Source organism: Nanorana parkeri, unplaced genomic scaffold (genome assembly GCF_000935625.1).
Source record: "Nanorana parkeri isolate BGI_ZX_2015 unplaced genomic scaffold, ASM93562v1 scaffold1260, whole genome shotgun sequence".
Taxonomy (NCBI): domain Eukaryota; kingdom Metazoa; phylum Chordata; class Amphibia; order Anura; family Dicroglossidae; genus Nanorana; species Nanorana parkeri.
In genome coordinates this window covers 246,285-264,074 of record NW_017307528.1, presented here as the reverse complement: position 1 = coordinate 264,074, position 17,790 = coordinate 246,285, and the positions used below count along the sequence as shown (strand labels likewise).

The window sequence follows — 17,790 nt, the reverse complement described above, 5'->3', positions numbered from 1 at the left end:
GAATGCCAGACAAGCTCTGCATACCTCCGCTCTCCATCCTGAATAAGTGACACTTCCCTCTCCACTCTGGACTGCAAGGATTTGGAAGATCTCCCCTCTCCCTGGGAACTGTTCACGTCACCCTGATTATATCTGTAAGCCTGCCTACTGGTCACACCAGCAGGACTTCCAATTAGGCAGAATGCAAACAATCCTACAAAATCCTATGCTGCTACTAAACACCTCCTGGGATCTCCTGTGGCAACCAGCCTTCATGGAAGTCTGTATTTCCTAGAGCAAGGATTCTGTGCTTCACCTAAATGTATCACCAGCCAACCCGACACTTTGTATACACTACGGAACAGCAAGTATCTTTTTGTTTATAAGAGCTGATATTCTTTATTCAAACCATTGACTTGTACCTTTATTATGTGAAGTACCATTACGAGTTATTACATCCTTTAAGTACAACGAACAGCACATTCTACTTATTGACTTTGACTCTGTGTAGTGAGGAAACTTTACACGAGATTAAATTCCGTTGCTATGAAGTGAAAGCGTAAATACAACTTGCATAGAGTACTTTTAACTTGTTGCAGTGACCTATGCAGCTGAGATCCATATATGTCCATAAGAGGTATTGCATAGAGTGACTGTGAATGTTCATGCACCATGTTATAGATGTTATAGAAGTGTCCTTACCCCACTAATGTATGCTTTTCTTTTTCAGATTGAGTGATTAGAACCAATGGATCTGCCACTAAAACAACGAGCTGTAATTGAATTTCTGGCGAAAGAGGGTTGCTCACCTAAGGAAATCTATAATCGACTAAAGAATGTTTACGGGGATGCTATAGTGGAGATTAGCAATGTGCGGCGCTGGGTGAAGAAGTTTCAAGAAGGAGAAACCGAAATTCCACTACAGCACTCCCATAAACATTCTTTAGCCGATAATGAATTTCCTTAGGTGTGCAACCAGGGGCGTAACTAGAAGTCACAGGGACCCATAGCAAAATTTTGTATGGGGCCCTGTGATTTCTAGTTACGGCCCTTGCAGAGCCCACCTGAGATCCCAAACAGCTCACCTGGGAGTGACCCTGCAGAGCCCACCATAGACTCCATGGTGGGCTCTGCAGGGTCTCAGGTTGGCTGGTCACACCCCTGCACACCTCTTACCTGTCAGCCCCGATCCATCACTGGGCCCCGCCTCCTCCTCCGCTGCCAATGCCAGGCTCAGCATCCTCTGCCGCAGCTGCTGTCTGTCACTGACAGAGCAGCGGCTGTGATGAGGAATGCGCTGCTGCAAAGATCACTGACAGGTTGTCAGTGATCTAACAGCGACATGTTCCTCCTCACAACTGCCAGTGACAGCCAGTAGACTGAGATGCCATAGCGACCCAGGCGGCCTGCACGTCATGAGGGGGATGTCCTGGCTGGGCCCCCCCAGTGCCCTGGGCTCCATAGCGTCCTCCTGTGTCGCTATGGCAATTATTACGCCACTGTGCGCAACCCTCTTTCTCCAGAAATTCAATTGCAGCTCGTTGTTTTAGTCGCAGATCCATTGGTTCTGATCACTCAATCTGAAAAAGAAAAACATACATTAGTGGGGTAAGGACACTTCTATAACATGGTCCATGAATATTCACAGTCACTCTCATAGATCTCACATTACAGACATGGAGGCATTACCTTTTGATTGGCATGTGTATTTACACACAGATGTAATGTAAACCTAGAACTAAGTGTGCAGTTTGTCCTATGTGCACTGTCCTACGTGCAGTTTGCAATTACATAGATACAAGTGGGCAGACATATTTGTTCTGCTTCTTTAGTAGTGTTGAGCAGTGACTGCTGTAGAGTCCCTCACTTTCAGTGTGAGTCTATGGACCTGCTCATACTGCTGTAATAAAAGGTATTGTCCAAGTGGCTTGGGTGGTGTGATTGACTTTAACAGTGCAGATGTTCAGTGTACAGACTGCATTGTTATTTCAGCAATCATTTAGCAAGAAGAAGGGAAATTGAAGAGTCAGAAATTCAGGCACTGCAGGGAGAATCCATAAACGTGTCATGAAAATCTGGAAGTAAACTGGAAAAGTCACATAAAGTCACAGTTAATTTTTACGGTAACAACACAAAATGTGCACTCAAAAACCCGTCAGTAGACTGGAGGAGGAATTGTTTGGTGTACAAATGTGGTTTGTCTTGCTGCATGGGGACTTCTAATATATTGAAGGAAGCAATTTTATTATACAAAGAACATTCATACAGGCATTGCATACAGGTAAAAAAGGGGGAAGCAGAAGCTGGGCTTACAACTGCAATCCCTATTTTGGGGGCCCATAGGATTTAACAAGCCCTTATCCAAAGCCCTCTCCTGCGTCATCAACTTGAGCATGCATGAAACCAGATTGCTTTTCCTGGATGGTGATGGCGAACGAATCCGAATGATCCTTTAATGAAAATTTGGATCCGTCCGAGTTTCATTCAAAACACAACTAAATCAGACATGTGACTGTTCTCTGGCCAATCAGATCTGCTTTTTTGGCTATTGGGGGTTACATTATAGGCACGGTCATGTGACGGATCTCAAATCCGAATAGCGAAACAAATCAAATTTTGAATCTGAAAAAGTAAAAAAAAAAGAAATCCGAATGAATCCGAAACGAAACAAATTTTTTGCGGGGGTTACATGTCTAATGGGAATGTCAAATTCCTTTAAATAAGAGTACACATTGATACTCAACAGTCATATAAAATTAGATTTACACTAGCAGAGGCCATAACTGGTGTTTTCGCCGAAAATTATACTTCCCAAGCACACCAGCTTGTAAAACTCTACTTATATTAAGAACATTACTCATAAAATGGTTGTACACTGGAGGCAGAACAGTTGCTAAAAAATAAAAAATAAATGTATTTAAGGCTGCAGGGGTAATAACAGCTTTTGCATGAACAAAAACATGTTTTCAATATTCAGTTCTTTAAAAAAAATATAAAAACAACATATAAATAGACTGTATAGGGTTGTGACAGGCTGAATACAGAATGGTAATTTTATCTGACAGTAAGTGTCAATATAATGTCAGGGTAAATAGAGAACATAAAGGAGCCCTGCAGTTTTTTTTTCTTCTGGCTTTTACTACACATCGTTATATTTCATTTTGTTAACACGCATTGAGATGGATGGATGCAGTGGGGGAACTATAGCCATAGCGACCCAGGCAGCCACTATGGGGCCCGGGGCACAGAGGGGCCCGGCCAGGATGAGAAACAAAGGGGTCTCCCTGATGCTGCGTAGGCCACCTGGGTCGCTATGGCATCACAGGCTGCTGGCTGTCACTGGCGGCTGTGAGGAGGAACGCGCTGCTGTCCAGATTACAGACAACCTGTCAGTAATCTGTGCAGTAGCGTGTTCCTCCTCACAGCTACTGCTGAGCCAGTGACAGCCAACAGCTGCAGAGGCGGAGGCTGAGCCCGACGTCGTCAGTGGAAGAGGCGGGGCTCAGCGTCAGCAGCGGAGGAGGAGGAGGCGAGGCCCACCAGCAACCATGGAGGAGGAGGCGGGGCCCGGTGGTGGAGGAGGCTGACAGGTAAGAGGTGTGCAGAGGTGTGACCAGCCCACCTGAGACACTGCAGAGCCCACCATGGAGAGTCTATGGTGGGCTCTGCAGGGTCACTATCAGGTGGGCTGTTCGGGATCTCAGGTGGGCTCTGCAAGGGGCGTAACTAGAAATCACAGGGCACCATACAAAATTTTGCTATGGGACCCTGTGATTTTCAGTAATGCCCCTGATTGAGATAAAAGCACAATGCACAATGGCCATTTTATAAAGGCCATTTACGTAAAAATGGAGAAACCAAGCTTAAATAGAGGTGGGGAGGCACCTATTGTCTGCCACATACAATGCTGTTTTAACACCTCTAGACTCCAATTATGCAAATGCAATCAACACCTGGTTGCGACTAACATATGATGTGGATTGGAGCGACATTCACCATATTTATTCCCAGATAATTTTTGTACAAGTCATTCTGATTTGAGAAAGCTGGTTGGATGACCAGTGAAACGTCTTTAAGAAAAATACAGCAAGTCCAGTTGCCTTGACTTATTTTTTACAGATAAATATAGAGCAGCATCAATTTATGTCTTTTATATACCCCTGGAGTATAGCTTTAAATGTTTAGTTGTATCTGTAAACAAAAAAGGGTAAATTATTCCAAAAATAAAAACATATAAACTTCAAGAAAAAACTGAAAACTAATTGACCCCTTGCCAATTATTTCTGCCAATCTTCTGAGACTTTTACATGTTTCTGAAACTTTGGCATGCACTTCCTTCTCATTATAATGTATCACATATAAAAAAAAAACTCAAACAAAATACAAACTATCTATTTTCCTCCCATCATTAGTCCGCCACCGCTCCACACATACAAACGACCCGTAGTAATATTCTATGTCCAGATTCTGCGCCTTAAAGGCTCCTCTCAATAATTCCGTATCATGTTGAGCTACGCCTATTATGTCTTCTGCCAGAGTAAAACACACAAGTCATTAATTCGGACCCATTACCTCCGCGTTTAACTGCGCGGGTGTCTTTAAGCCAGCTAATAATCATTTTTTTCCAGTTTGTCAGTCTTAAAAGAGTAAGGGATCGGCGTAATTACCTTCTGCTATCCTCTGCACAAAGCGCTGTAGCAGGGGCTATCTTTCTTTTAACACTGCTCGAATGGTAATGAGTCTCTCCTCTCATTTGCATAATGGAACCGCCGCTAAAAGGCATGAGATGATAAGGAACAGATAAATATAATAGCTGGAAATGTAAAGAGTTCTGAAAGCGATAAGTAGTTGTCATTTTAGGTATCATTTCTGAAAGGCTGGAGAAGGTATTAGTGGACAGCTAGGAAATGCCATGGAAGCTTGTCGCATACGCTTGCTTTTATATTTATTTATTACAGGTATTTATATACTGCTGACAATGTACGCAGCGTTTACAATCTAAGGTCCCTATCCAGGGCCGGATTTCCCACAAGGCCAACCAAGGCCTGGCCTCGGGGCAGCAGGGGTGTGGAATTCCTTTCTTCTGATGCCCAGGACATGCAGTTCTGGAGCTCCGGGCGGGTAGTTGTTTTCTACATTCAGCCCTGCTTTGGGCAAGCAGAGCTAAATGTACAGGGGGAAAGCTGCCGCTTGTTTTGTACAAGTCATCTCACCAAGATCACTTGTATGCAGCCTGCAGGTCTGCCATTCTCCATGGGGGGGTTTGGCAGGTAGGGGGGCGCATTGAGGAACCTGGTCTTGGGGCAGCAGGCCCTTTCCCTATCTCACATGCATACAAACAGGGCCAATTTCGAGAGGAGCCAATTAACCTACCAAAATGTCTTTGGAGTGCGGGAGGAAGCCAGAGAGTACCTGGAGGAAAACCCACGTAAGCACAGGGAGAACATGCAAACTCGGGATTTGAACCGGACCCCCCCAACTACACTACTGTGCTTAGCATTTAAATGGAATTTGTAGCAGTTTTCCAAATGCAATATGGGATGAGAGTAAAAAGAAAGTTTAAAAAATGCATTTTTATTTAGTCAGATACATAGTAAATGTTAGTCTTAGAACAGGTTGGAGACACCCCTGAGGATACCAACTGTGACACCCACTGCTACAATGTAGAAATGCAAACCACTATGCCATTGGACAGCTGTATGCAGCACTGGTGGCTCCCAGGCAGGGAAATGCGCCAGAAGTTCACAATGTACAGCCCTAGGCACCCCATGCATGAGCCCTTATATAAAAAAATGGCCGGGAAATAATCATTTTTTGTTTTTTTTTAGAAAAGAATGTAAACCGACATTCTACTTGAGCGGAGCTACTGGTGTTTTTTTTAGGTTGCTGCGGGTTTCAGTGACTTCTCATTCCATTTTGCCTCATTAAATAGATGCCTTTGACAGCAAAACCTCAGCTTTGTAAAGAAAAGGCAGATCCCGCAGAGCAGCGCAAACAGATAATATACAACGTATGAGAAAAAACGATAACATGTTATGATGGTTTGGTTGGTGTATTCACCTACAAAAGACAGACGGCTCGGCCAGCCGGCCAGGAGTGGGCTGCATTGTCTTTGCTTTGAGTGCCATTTAAGTGCTAGTTAGCAGCATTTTCTTTCCCGTGCTTCCCTCACCATATAATCTTTTTTTAAAGTTCACAGAACAGCGTTGAGTATGGCTGAAGACAGGCAGGATGCAGCTACTGACGTGCATGGGATATTTACTCTTTGCAAAGGCTGTTCCGTCATCTCCCTTAGTCAAGCCGATCCCGGCGGTGTCTGTAATATTCCTGGGGAACATGTCTGCGGTATGGAGGAAGCCATCGGCTCCAGGAACACAGCCTGTCACACCCCAGGTGCAGACAAGCCATTGTAGCAGTTCTGGAACGCGGCGTTGTGACACCTTAGACGCCGTTGCGTTGTAGTCTCCTGCTTCGCATTATTATCATCACATCACGTGTTTTAGCATCTCTAGTCGTGTTGTTATACTCCTCCCGTCAGAGCAGACCAGTGCGTCTGAACATATTGGAACGTTTCATGTCAGCGCCAACGTTTTTATCGACTTCAAATAGCCCATAAAACATCATATCTGTTGTCGTGATCGAATACATTTTTCTGGAGATTTACGTTTAAAGGAAGACTCCACTTTGGGTAAAAAAATTATATAGCATATAAAATTGCTACACAAGTCATTTCATAATTTGATATTCAAAATTACCTTTCCGTTTCAATCTGAAGCCGCGGTAATTTTCTAAATCTATTTTAAAAAATCAATTCAATATGGCAACCTGGAGACATTCTGTACAGCATTGGTGTATAGACCGCCCCAAGAAATGTAATTTCCTGCTTGTGTGATTGGCTCACAGGTTTTCCCAGAAGTCTGCACTGAGATACAAGTAAAATCTTAGGCATCCCCTGCCATAGGAACTTCTTTTTGGTGAGAAACTCCCTAAGGATTAAGACCTCTAAAGGGATGTCGACACTGCAGCTTTCCTCATTAGAACACTGAAAGTCCACCAGGTGGTTACAATGAACACAGACCGCAACAATTCAGGAATCAGTCTGGAAAGGACATGAATCTGCAACAAAGCTTGTTAAAGTTTTTGCCATGTACCTTGATCACCCAGAGGGGATTCTGTTTTTTCTCAAATAAATTATGTATTTAGTCCGACAAATATTGAACTAATAACCTCTAGTTTCACATTCTTAGGGCCCCTTCACACCGGACCAACGCCTGTCACTGGTAGGCTAGATATAAGAAAATTGTTTCCTAAGTGCCCCGTTCACAACTAAACGTGGCTGTGATCTGCAGTGTGGTGGGCTTCTGTAAAATGTGAACATTCATTCATACTCTCTCCTTCTCCGTCGGTCACCTGATCCCTCGCCGCCCGGAATGGCGGCGTTCAACTAATAGTGTCCCCCAGGGGACACCATTTTTATCAACTTTATCAACACATATTTTATCAACATATTTTATCAAATCATATTTTATCAACTTTTAACACAATTTTTTTCAATTTTTTCACACGGATTGTTGTAATTTTTACACACAGATTTGTTTATTAACACTTTAGTGTGCAGTTGGTTCACATAGACCTAGCGCAACATATTTGCTTTACATTCATTCATACCCCCCATTCTCGTACATCATAAGCGCCTACACAGGGGGTCTAGGGACACCCCTGCTGGTCAAACAGGCCCCTCTCTGCTTAGACACACCCCTCTCTACCTCCACACTGCAAATGTGAGGCAGAATGATGTGGGAGTGGGCCATTACTAAGCTAATCCACCATAGAGCACTGGAGTGGGAGGGTGGGACATGCAGTTCCACTAAGAGGAAATGGCATTTCCAAGCAAAAACGAGCTAAAGCTGAACTCCAGAGATCATGAGAAAAACTACCTTTGCAGTGAGGATCCCCCCCAATCCAACCTGCCCCGCTCCACACTGCAAGGATTAGATTCTAATTTTTGCCTAGGCTGCCAGTAAAAAGCACTTTTTACATACCTTATCCCTCGCTCTGCACAGGCTATGTACAGCACAGTGATGCTGTCAATGATACAAGTTAATATCTGGGGTTAAAGTGTATTTTTTACCCTGTGGGGCTATTAGGGATTTTTTCATTGAAAGTTTTTGCGCCCGGTGTTCAGCTTTTAAAGCATCTCATCATTGCAGGTCTTTGATCGATGTGGTGACTTTAGTGGAGAAGTACAGACTGCAGACAGTGTCACTTGGGAATCCAATGCAAAAAAGCTTCTTAGTCAGCAACTCCTGAGTACATAATTGCACTGCGACAACAACATCATGTAGAAGAACATATTGTCTCCCTTGTCTAAGGTGCCAATCATTTCTCTATGTGGAGAGGCTTATTTGCATAGAGTTCCCAGGGAGCTTTGCCTGAAGAATTGCTACTTGCACATAGGAATCCAATGAGTGCAGCCAAGAGCCCAATATGGACCCCAACATGAGTGCTGAAACAGTGGTCATGTTTTATCACTGTATAAAGCTCATGTTGGGGTCCATATTGGGCTCTTGGCTGCCCTCACTGGAGTCCTAAGCGCAAGTAGCAATTCTTCAGGCAAAGCATTACTAGTTTGTCAGTCTAACCCTGTGTGTGCCTGATGAAGGGGCTGGGTATGATCCCGAAACGTTGCTACACGTTGTGATATGACCTTTTGATGTCAATAAAGAGAAATTGGCAGAACAGGTATTGGAGTGCCTGAGACCACTTTATTCTTTCATGGTTGGTGGCACCATCCACAGTCACTGCAGCACCCACCCGCGGAGTACAGGTTTATTTCGGCCAGGAGTGCGATGTGATCCAGATATGTTTAACTCCCCAAGTGTGCCACTGCGGGCAGGAGTGCCCTAAAAGGAGGTTAGGGTGGACTGGTCGCACAGATGGTGGGAGCCTGCCAGAGCGAGAGGTAAGATAAGTATTACACCTTTTCTATGCACCCCCAGACCCTTGAAATACAGGGGGTGCCCACTGCAAGGGGGTTTTTTTTTTAGTCATGTGCCCAGAGTTGAGCTTTAAACTGATCTTAATAAATTATTATTATTATTATTATTATTCAGGATTTATAGAGTGCCAACAGCTTGTGCAGCAGTTTACAATATAAGGAAGACATTACAGTTACAGTACAAATCAAGACAAGATGGGTAAGGAGGGCCCTGGCTCTGAGAGCTTACAATCTAAAAAGAGATACAATCTGAATAGACCCCCGTGTATCAAAATACATTTTAAAAAATGATTTGGGGTGGAACGAATCTGTGAATATCCTATGGAGACCAGACCATGTATAATAGGGAGCTCCAGTCTTGTAATTACATGAAATAGTCTCAGTTATGCAGTATGTGAATAACTAGTATAGTGCGCGTCTTCTTCCAATAATAGAACAACACTGCCATCTGCTGCTTTGTTTAAAGAATGGCGCTGTGCGTGATACCTGCCTGTTACCTAACGCCTGGCGAGTCCGAAACCTTTATTGCGTTTATCCAGAAGGGAGCCGCTGCTTCTGTGTTTTTTTACTTTGTTATGACATGATAGCGAGCTCATAGAAACCAGTTTGGATCTAACTGTCATTTTTCAGCAATGAGCAGAGAACAGGAAAGTTAGAAGCTGTTTCTTGGCTATAGCATACCCCCCAATTTCTGAGATGAGGAAGAGGGACTGCTGTTAGCAAAAAGTACAGAGGTGGACAAATTTGTTGGTACCCTTACAGCTCACTGGAACTTTGCTTCATTGCTCCTGAACGGTAATGGAATTAAAAGCATTTGTCTCACGTATACCGGCATGCCTTTGGTATGTCAGAATAAAGCAAAGAAAGTGTAACAATATTGCTTATTCTACAAAGAGATTCTGAAATGGTCTGGACAGATTTGCTGGTGTCCCTAGACAAGATTATAAATAATTGGATCATAATTGGTGATAATACTGTTTTCTGTAATTAGTATCACACACGTCTTCCATCAGCCTGTGGGGAAAAGTAGTCATTCTGCTGTTTGGTATCATCGTGTGCACCACACTGACCGTGGACCACAGAAATCAAACTGAGGAGATCAGAAATAAGATGATAGACCAGCACGTCCATGGTAAAGGCTATAAGACTGCCACCAGGCAGCTTAATGTTCCTGTGACTACAGCTGCAAATATTGTTAAGAAGTGTAAGTGACAACAAATTAAAACCTTCCAGAATAAAATAACATATTTTGAGTAGTGTCATCAACATTTTTTTTCCATGGCGGCACGTGTTGCCGTGGGGTTGAATGTGGCGGGGGTGTTGGCGGTGCACGTTACGGGGCGGGGAAGCAAGTGGGGGTCATGGTAGTGCACGTTACCCAGGGGTGAGGTGGTATTGGTGTGGGCAGGGTGCTGCATGGTACCTCTGTCGGGCATCCTGCCCAGCTCACTGACGTCACTAGTTGCTAGTAACCAGTGGCAATCAGTGAGGTCAGAGAGCTGGGCAGAGCACCTATCAGAGTGTTACCGATTGCTAAGGGCTCTTAGTAACCTGGAACACTCTGGTCGGAAAGTGACCCACACGATCCAAAGAGATGCTGCCTAAAACAGTCACCTCAGGCTGCCTCGGTAGAGGGACGGCCCTGCCTGTTCACATCGGAATGCTGCCACCAGGTGTGTTGCAGTACATTGCTGAAAAATGCAGCCATATTTAAACTTTTTAATGCTGCCATAGCTCAAAGGAACTTACTAATCGCCATCCATTTGTGGTGCATTGGTACATAGGAATTAATTAAATGTCACTTTGACATATCAATAAAGTTTTTAAAAAAAGGTAAACAGTGCCTTGCATTGTCCCACCGCCAGCATGCAGCGGACAATAGCTCATACGCTAAAACACATGGTAGCATGCGGCCAGTGTGAACAAGCCCTTACTTGCTCTTTAACACCACAGGCTAATCTTATTGGACATTATTAGACAGACGCTATCACCTTTTCTCTTCACGCAGCAGAAACACCCTGCCAAGCTCTCATTCTTCTCTCATTCAACATTTCCCCTTTGATGGCGCACATCTAGCTTTACACAGTCCAACATGGATTTGTTGTTTAATACTGCTGTGACCTGAAGAAGTTAGGTAATCTCACAAAAGCATATCTGCAAAATGGAGCCGTCAGAAAAACATATTTCCAAATATACCAAGCATGTGAGCGACTTTGATTAAGAACTGGTGAAAATGAACTGGAGCAGTTTTCAACCCCAAGCACTTTATTTTTTTTAGAGTAGGATAGAATGTGAAAGACAGTTTCCAATTCGTTAGCGGGTTTTGCACTGAATTCCAATGTAGATTTTGCTATTATTTTTTTTCCGAAAATAAATTTTTATTGAATAAAAAAAAAAGGTATTTTACAATACAAAGAAGATAAGTCGTATTATGGTCGGAGAGTCAACATAAAGTGTACAGTAATAAGCAATACAGATTATGACATAGACATATCATGGGCCTTGAAGAAGAAAAAATGTTTCCATTATTGTCAAAGGCATCAACGTTTACAATCGTCAAGACCTCCTCTCGAATCTTTAGGTTCAAGAAAAATTAGTGTGTACCTCTTAATGTTTAAATATAGAGGAGTATAGAAAGTTTTGTATAATTGAAAAATAATAAAAAGTAAGGATGTGCGTATCCAGTGGCGTCACATGGGGGGTGGGACCCGCACCCGGGTGACACTATTGGAGGTAAGACACCAAAATGACAGAGTCATTTTGGTGTCATCCCCCCTCTGAAAAGTCGGGCGCTCGGTAATGGACCGAACGCCCGACAGTATCAGGAGAGAGAGGAGGGGACCCGGCGATATACCTTATCCCGCCGGGTAGTATAAGAAGATCGCCGCGCGTGCGCGCTGATGTTTTGGTGAGTGGGCGGGGTGACCCCCGGTAACCGCTCCAAGTGTCACCCAGGCTCGGGACACCCCAGTGCGTATCTATCCCTTTTCAATTGCAGGAGGACGTGGGAATCACATTGACAAACGTACATATTTTTAGGCCAAATGTAGAATGAATATCAATGGGCAAGCTCTCCTTAAAGAAAGCAAGAAAGAAAAGAGAAAAAGAGTAGAAGGATGAAAGAGAAATAGAGAGGCAGAGGAGTCCAGGTTGTGCGGGGAGGAGGGAGCCGGTATCCTCTAATGGGTTGCCATTAAATAATTCATCAAAGAGTAAATAGTCTAAGATGTGGGTCTGAGGGTAAATATTTTAGATTTAGCTATTTTATTCCTTCATGCATTGCTACAACTACAACTCACTGGTTGCACTAATGTACCATTAGCTGTAGATCAGAAAACTATAACAAGACCTCAACATTTTTTGTATTGTTCCTCAAGAGTACAAAGGTTGAGAAACGCTGGTTTAAATCCTCAAGTGCTTCGTTTTACCACTACTTTTTAATACTGTTTTCTCAAGTTAGTTTAGTATAAGACTTTTAGAAGAAGTAATGCATTTTATTTATTGAGGTCCATACTTCAGACTAAGGATAGAGGATGATAGAATTGGTACCATTGAATTGGTTCCAGAAGAGGGAACTATGGCTATAGCTACAATTTTCCTTCCTCCAGTTGACATAAGTGTTTTAGTTTCTCGGCAGCCCTGGGTTTGAGATCTCAAGAAAGTGAAGGTTGAGGCCCATGATGACAATGGCACTCCCACAAATATACAATTTAATTAGTAACTTGGCACCACCATAAACCGTAAAGCAACATGTAGTATTAGCATGTAGCAGCAAACAGAAAAAATAGAATATGTCATAGTGGAAATAAAATAAGTTTTGTATGTATAAAGTCTAGGCACCTAGAGATGCATGCGCATACATGCAAAAGCCTCCCAAACACGTCTGAATGCCAAGCTTCTGACACAATGAGGGTTAGAGAGTGCTGCTATATCCCACTCTCACGCAGCTGTATTGGCCCATCATTATAAAGGGCAGTCTCACTGGACAATCAAAATGTGCAGGTGGTGGGAAAGGAGGAGAAAGCTCCAATGCTATCGAGAAGCACCAAAACTTGGCCTGACACTATGGCCTGGGATTCAGTCATCACATTAGGGTTTGAAACACTCCACATGTCAGGGTCTCTTTAACATTAACTGTGCCTACAGCTCTTGCTACTTACTTTCCATTTGCTCCTCCATTATCACTGTCAATGCTGAGAGAAAGGAGACAAAACCTTGTGGAAGCTCCAAGCTGCTTACACAGGCTTGAGGTCTCTCCCCACACCAATGTAAGTAACTAATCGCCAAGAATCAGTGCGGTCACATAGGAGAGAAAAGAGAGTAACTCACAATGTCACTTTGCTTCCCCCAAAGCAAAGAGAAAGTGCCTAAGGAAAAGCAGTACTTTATTTTGCTTGTCTTTTGGCAAATTGAATTACCTTACAGCTTTTCATATCTCAAAGGGACCTTGGTGGTGAGATTCAGAACATTTGAACATGCGTCAATAAAGGATATATTCACTGGACACATCACTGTCAGAGTGCCCAGTGATTCTTCTTTTCATTGCTCTTAACGCGGAACCATCCGCTCATCACTGCAGCACCCACCATGATTCATTAGGGACTCTACGGTCAGGACTGGAATGAGATCTACATAACAGTTTATCTGCTAGAATCCCCAGTTCCAGGCAATTACCATGGCCATCATGATGCTAAATAATGGTCTTATCAATAAGTTGATGTAAACAAATAAATTGTTGAGGTCACCTGTATTATGGCCTTATTAGAGTGGGTGGGAGTAGAAACTGCTATGGGAAAATCTCTCTACTTGAGTCACAGAAGTATAAGAAGCTACTACTGGTAATGTAGTGCATCAGTAACTCCCTAATACCGTGTTTCCCCGAAAATAAGACACTGTCTTATATTTTTTTTTACCCCCAAAAACCACACTAGGTCTTATATTACAGGAATCTTGAAAAATAGTGTTAGGTCTTACTTTCGTGGTAGGTCTTATTTTCGGGGAAACAGGGTATGTAAATATCAGTTTTGGGTGAAGCTGAACTTGAAACCTGCTCTAAGTTGACAATTTTGTGGACAAAATACACCCAGTATTTCAGCTACAGTCTTTTTTTAGGACCTGTAAATAGGAATTTGACCTTTAAATTAGGAATGTTTGGAAGGAATGTTATTGGTACAAGGGGTATAGCAGCTACCAGGGTATTAGATAGGGTTTAGGATCCAGAACTGCTATACTGCAGTACTTAGCCTGGGAGTCTCCAAACAGTACGCTTACAGATTATAGAAATAACTGATTCCCTTCCTGATGTCACCATCTGAACCCTCAAAGGCATGTTAACTTAAACCCCTTGGGATTAGAAGGTTGTCATTTCACCCCTACTGGTCGCCCACACTGTTCTTGGTCATACTCGGTTGCCCCTTTTTTCCAGTACATTTGTGTGGTACATGTGTTTTTTTTTCTCCTTGGTACGGCGTGGGTATTATATCACTCAGAAGTGTACCAGTGCATTGTGTTAAAGTTGATTATAATTATACTAATTACCATAAGAAGTAGACAGTTACCTTTATTTTTTCTTACAGAGCAGACCGTGATTTCAGAAACTTTCTCGAGTCTAAAATATGGTTCAATGAGAGCATTGCAAAAGCTCCCTGAACAGCGGCACTTTGTACAGAAATAGAGCAACTTCTGTGAATTGGGACCAGAGGAACTGTCAAGCTCATTAAAATGGCACACTAATTAACTAATAACAATGGCCTAAGATGCTAGTCGCTGTCATCTTTGAAAGTCATTAGGCAAGGACCAAAAAAACATGTCTGACCTTCAACAACATTTTAGACGAGTTTGGTGGCATTATACTGTGTGTTGAATTATCTAGGTGACAATGTTTGTGACAATTTTTAAAACTTTTTCCCTTTCTCCTCTTTCTTCTTTGCAGATATTTTCAACAATCTCTCTACATCTTACTGGCCGACTACAATGGAAAACACCTCATGGCTGAACACAACAAGCGTTGATACGCAAAGTCCAAATAATACGATGGATGCTAGAAGCCAGTACCAAACAATGGAGATAATTTTCATTGCCACAGTGACGGGCTCGCTTAGCTTAGTCACCGTGGTGGGAAACATTTTGGTCATGCTTTCCATCAAGGTCAATCGACAGTTGCAGACAGTGAACAATTATTTTCTCTTCAGCTTGGCCTGTGCTGACCTCATTATTGGTGTTTTCTCCATGAACCTCTACTCTGTGTACATTATTAAGGGCTACTGGCCTCTTGGTCCCATTGTGTGCGATTTGTGGCTGGCTCTAGACTATGTGGTCAGCAATGCTTCTGTAATGAACCTCCTGATCATCAGCTTTGATCGGTATTTCTGCGTTACCAAACCACTGACTTATCCCGCTCGAAGAACCACCAAGATGGCAGGTCTGATGATTGCAGCTGCCTGGCTCCTTTCCTTTGCCCTCTGGGCACCTGCCATACTATTCTGGCAATTCATTGTGGGTGAGAGGACGGTGAAGGATGATGAATGCTACATCCAGTTTCTTTCCAACCCTGCAGTCACTTTTGGAACCGCCATCGCAGCCTTCTACCTTCCTGTGGTCATCATGACCATATTGTATATTCATATTTCATTAGCTAGCAGGAGCAGGGTCCGCAGGCACTGTCCAGATGTTAAAAAAGAGAAGAAGAAACCCATTAGCTCTATGAAAAGTCCTCTTATAAAACAGACCAAGAGTCCTCCCAAACCAGAGCCTTTGGAAGCAAAACCAGAAGAGGAGAATGGAGTGAGAAATGGGAAAATAGAGAAGTCACTGACCAACCTTCAGTCAGTGGAAGAGAAAGAGACCTCGAATGAATCAAGCACAGCCAGCATGACCAATAATCCTCAGGAGAAGCAGTTGAGTAATGCATCTTCAGGTGTTGTCTTGGCGCCCACTCAGAGCATGCAGTCTTTGCACCCAAGAGTGAATGCTGCTTCAAAGTGGTCAAAAATCAAGATTGTCACCAAGCAGACAGGCAACGAGTGCATAACAGCCATAGAGATTGTGCCTGAATGCTCAATTCCTCTGCACAAAGATTCTGGCTTGCCAAATACTGGTCCCGGCAATGTGGCACGGAAGTTTGCAAGCATTGCCCGCAATCAGGTGAGGAAGAAACGGCAGATGGCAGCTAGGGAGAAGAAAGTTACCAGGACCATCTTTGCCATTCTACTAGCCTTCATCATCACATGGACACCTTACAATGTCATGGTCCTCATAAACACATTTTGTGAGACTTGCATTCCCGAAACAATGTGGTACATAGGATATTGGCTCTGCTACGTGAACAGCACAATAAACCCAGCATGCTACGCTCTGTGCAATGCCACTTTCAAAAAGACATTTAAACATCTCCTCATGTGTCAATACAAGAACATTGGTGTAGCCAGATAGGCTTAAGGAACTTACTTTGGGAGCACTGGCTTCCATTTTTATGATGAAAAACAAAATTTAAATGGAATTTAGAGTCTTTCCTGAGCAAAAGTTTAGAGTGACTCATGGAAAACTGTACAAAGGAAATTTTCTGGTTCAGCAGGAGCATTGCAGATATATATCAATCTAATGCAATCAGCACTCTGTTTAAAAGAAAGTTCTGTTTTGGAGGACACCATTTAAGTTAACCTAAAGACTAAAACAGTTTTGACTTGAAATGGGATGTACCTTGTCTTAAACAAAGAACTATACACATGTTGTAGTACTAACTGGAAGATTAGCAGGCAAACAAAATATCATGAACAGTCACCAGTTGGGTGGCCTTGTTGTGGACCTTCTTTAGATCATCTTGCAAAGCATGTTATATCAATGCTGTTACAGTTGTGCAGAGCATTAGTAAACCAAACAGTGCTCTGCTGTACAGACTTTCTTCCTGCACTTAGAACATTTCTGTAGTAATGGTTTTAAACAACCTGTTACACCCCCTACCAAGTATCTTCTGTATACCAATGTTATCTACTGTCTTTACCTATTCTGCAGGTCACCACTGGTCCAGTCCTTGGTGTGACATCAAAATCAGCCTACAGCAATTTCTGTCTTTCACAACTACCCACAATTCATTTTCCATTTGGATTGACCTTTGAGAAGGTCTAATATTTTGGTGCAAGCAGTTCCAAAACCAGCTGCTGGGCATTATATAGTAGCTGAAACCTCTTTTGAGTCCTCCTAGGATGTCATGGTTGATGTGTTGTCCTTACAACAGATTTATATATTATTATTTTTTTCATTCCACTTTAGCTTATTCCCAAAAAAATTTACTTTGACAAGGTGGTCCAGTTAGAGCACCCCATGAGAAAATGTATGAAAATTAAAGAACTATGAGGTGAGTGCTTTTCACTCATCCTTATAGTTCTAGCCTACCTGTGACAATGAAACTGTCACAGGTCGGCTCAGTAGATCAGGAAGTGAGCGAACACATACCGGCGTTCGCTCACCTCTCGATCCTGTCACGGCTCTCTGCCTTGAGAGGGGAGGGGCTGGATTCCCCCGCTCAGATCCTCCAGCGCTGACTGACGGAACGGACGGGGGAGGGGGCGGGTACAGCTGGCTCTGCCTCTAGATACGCAGAGCCAGCTGTCACTCACGTAGCTGGGCGGATCCAGACGTAATTATCGGGATCCGCTTCAGCTGCGGCGTCTCAATATACTATACTGAGCTTAGGGTGACGGGAGGACGCTAGTTTGTGTCCTCCCATTACCCTAAGGAGAACTATGGGGAAAAGCCCTAACCCCATAGTTCTCCTTTAAAGGGTGCTTCCTGTTGGCCACACTATGGGTGAACTT

General features: G+C 43.2%; 1 protein-coding gene across 1 annotated transcript in view; it reads left to right on the top strand.

Annotated features, from left to right (window-relative positions):
- Positions 1-17,146, top strand: part of CHRM4 (cholinergic receptor muscarinic 4) — a 66,468-nt gene extending 49,322 nt beyond the window's left edge. The window contains exon 2 of the mRNA XM_018568899.1: positions 14,910-17,146. Within this exon, the coding sequence (XP_018424401.1) occupies positions 14,910-16,408 (1,499 nt within the window). The 3' untranslated portion in view covers positions 16,409-17,146. The remainder of the gene's footprint in view (positions 1-14,909) is intronic.
- The last annotated feature ends 644 nt before the right edge of the window (positions 17,147-17,790 follow it).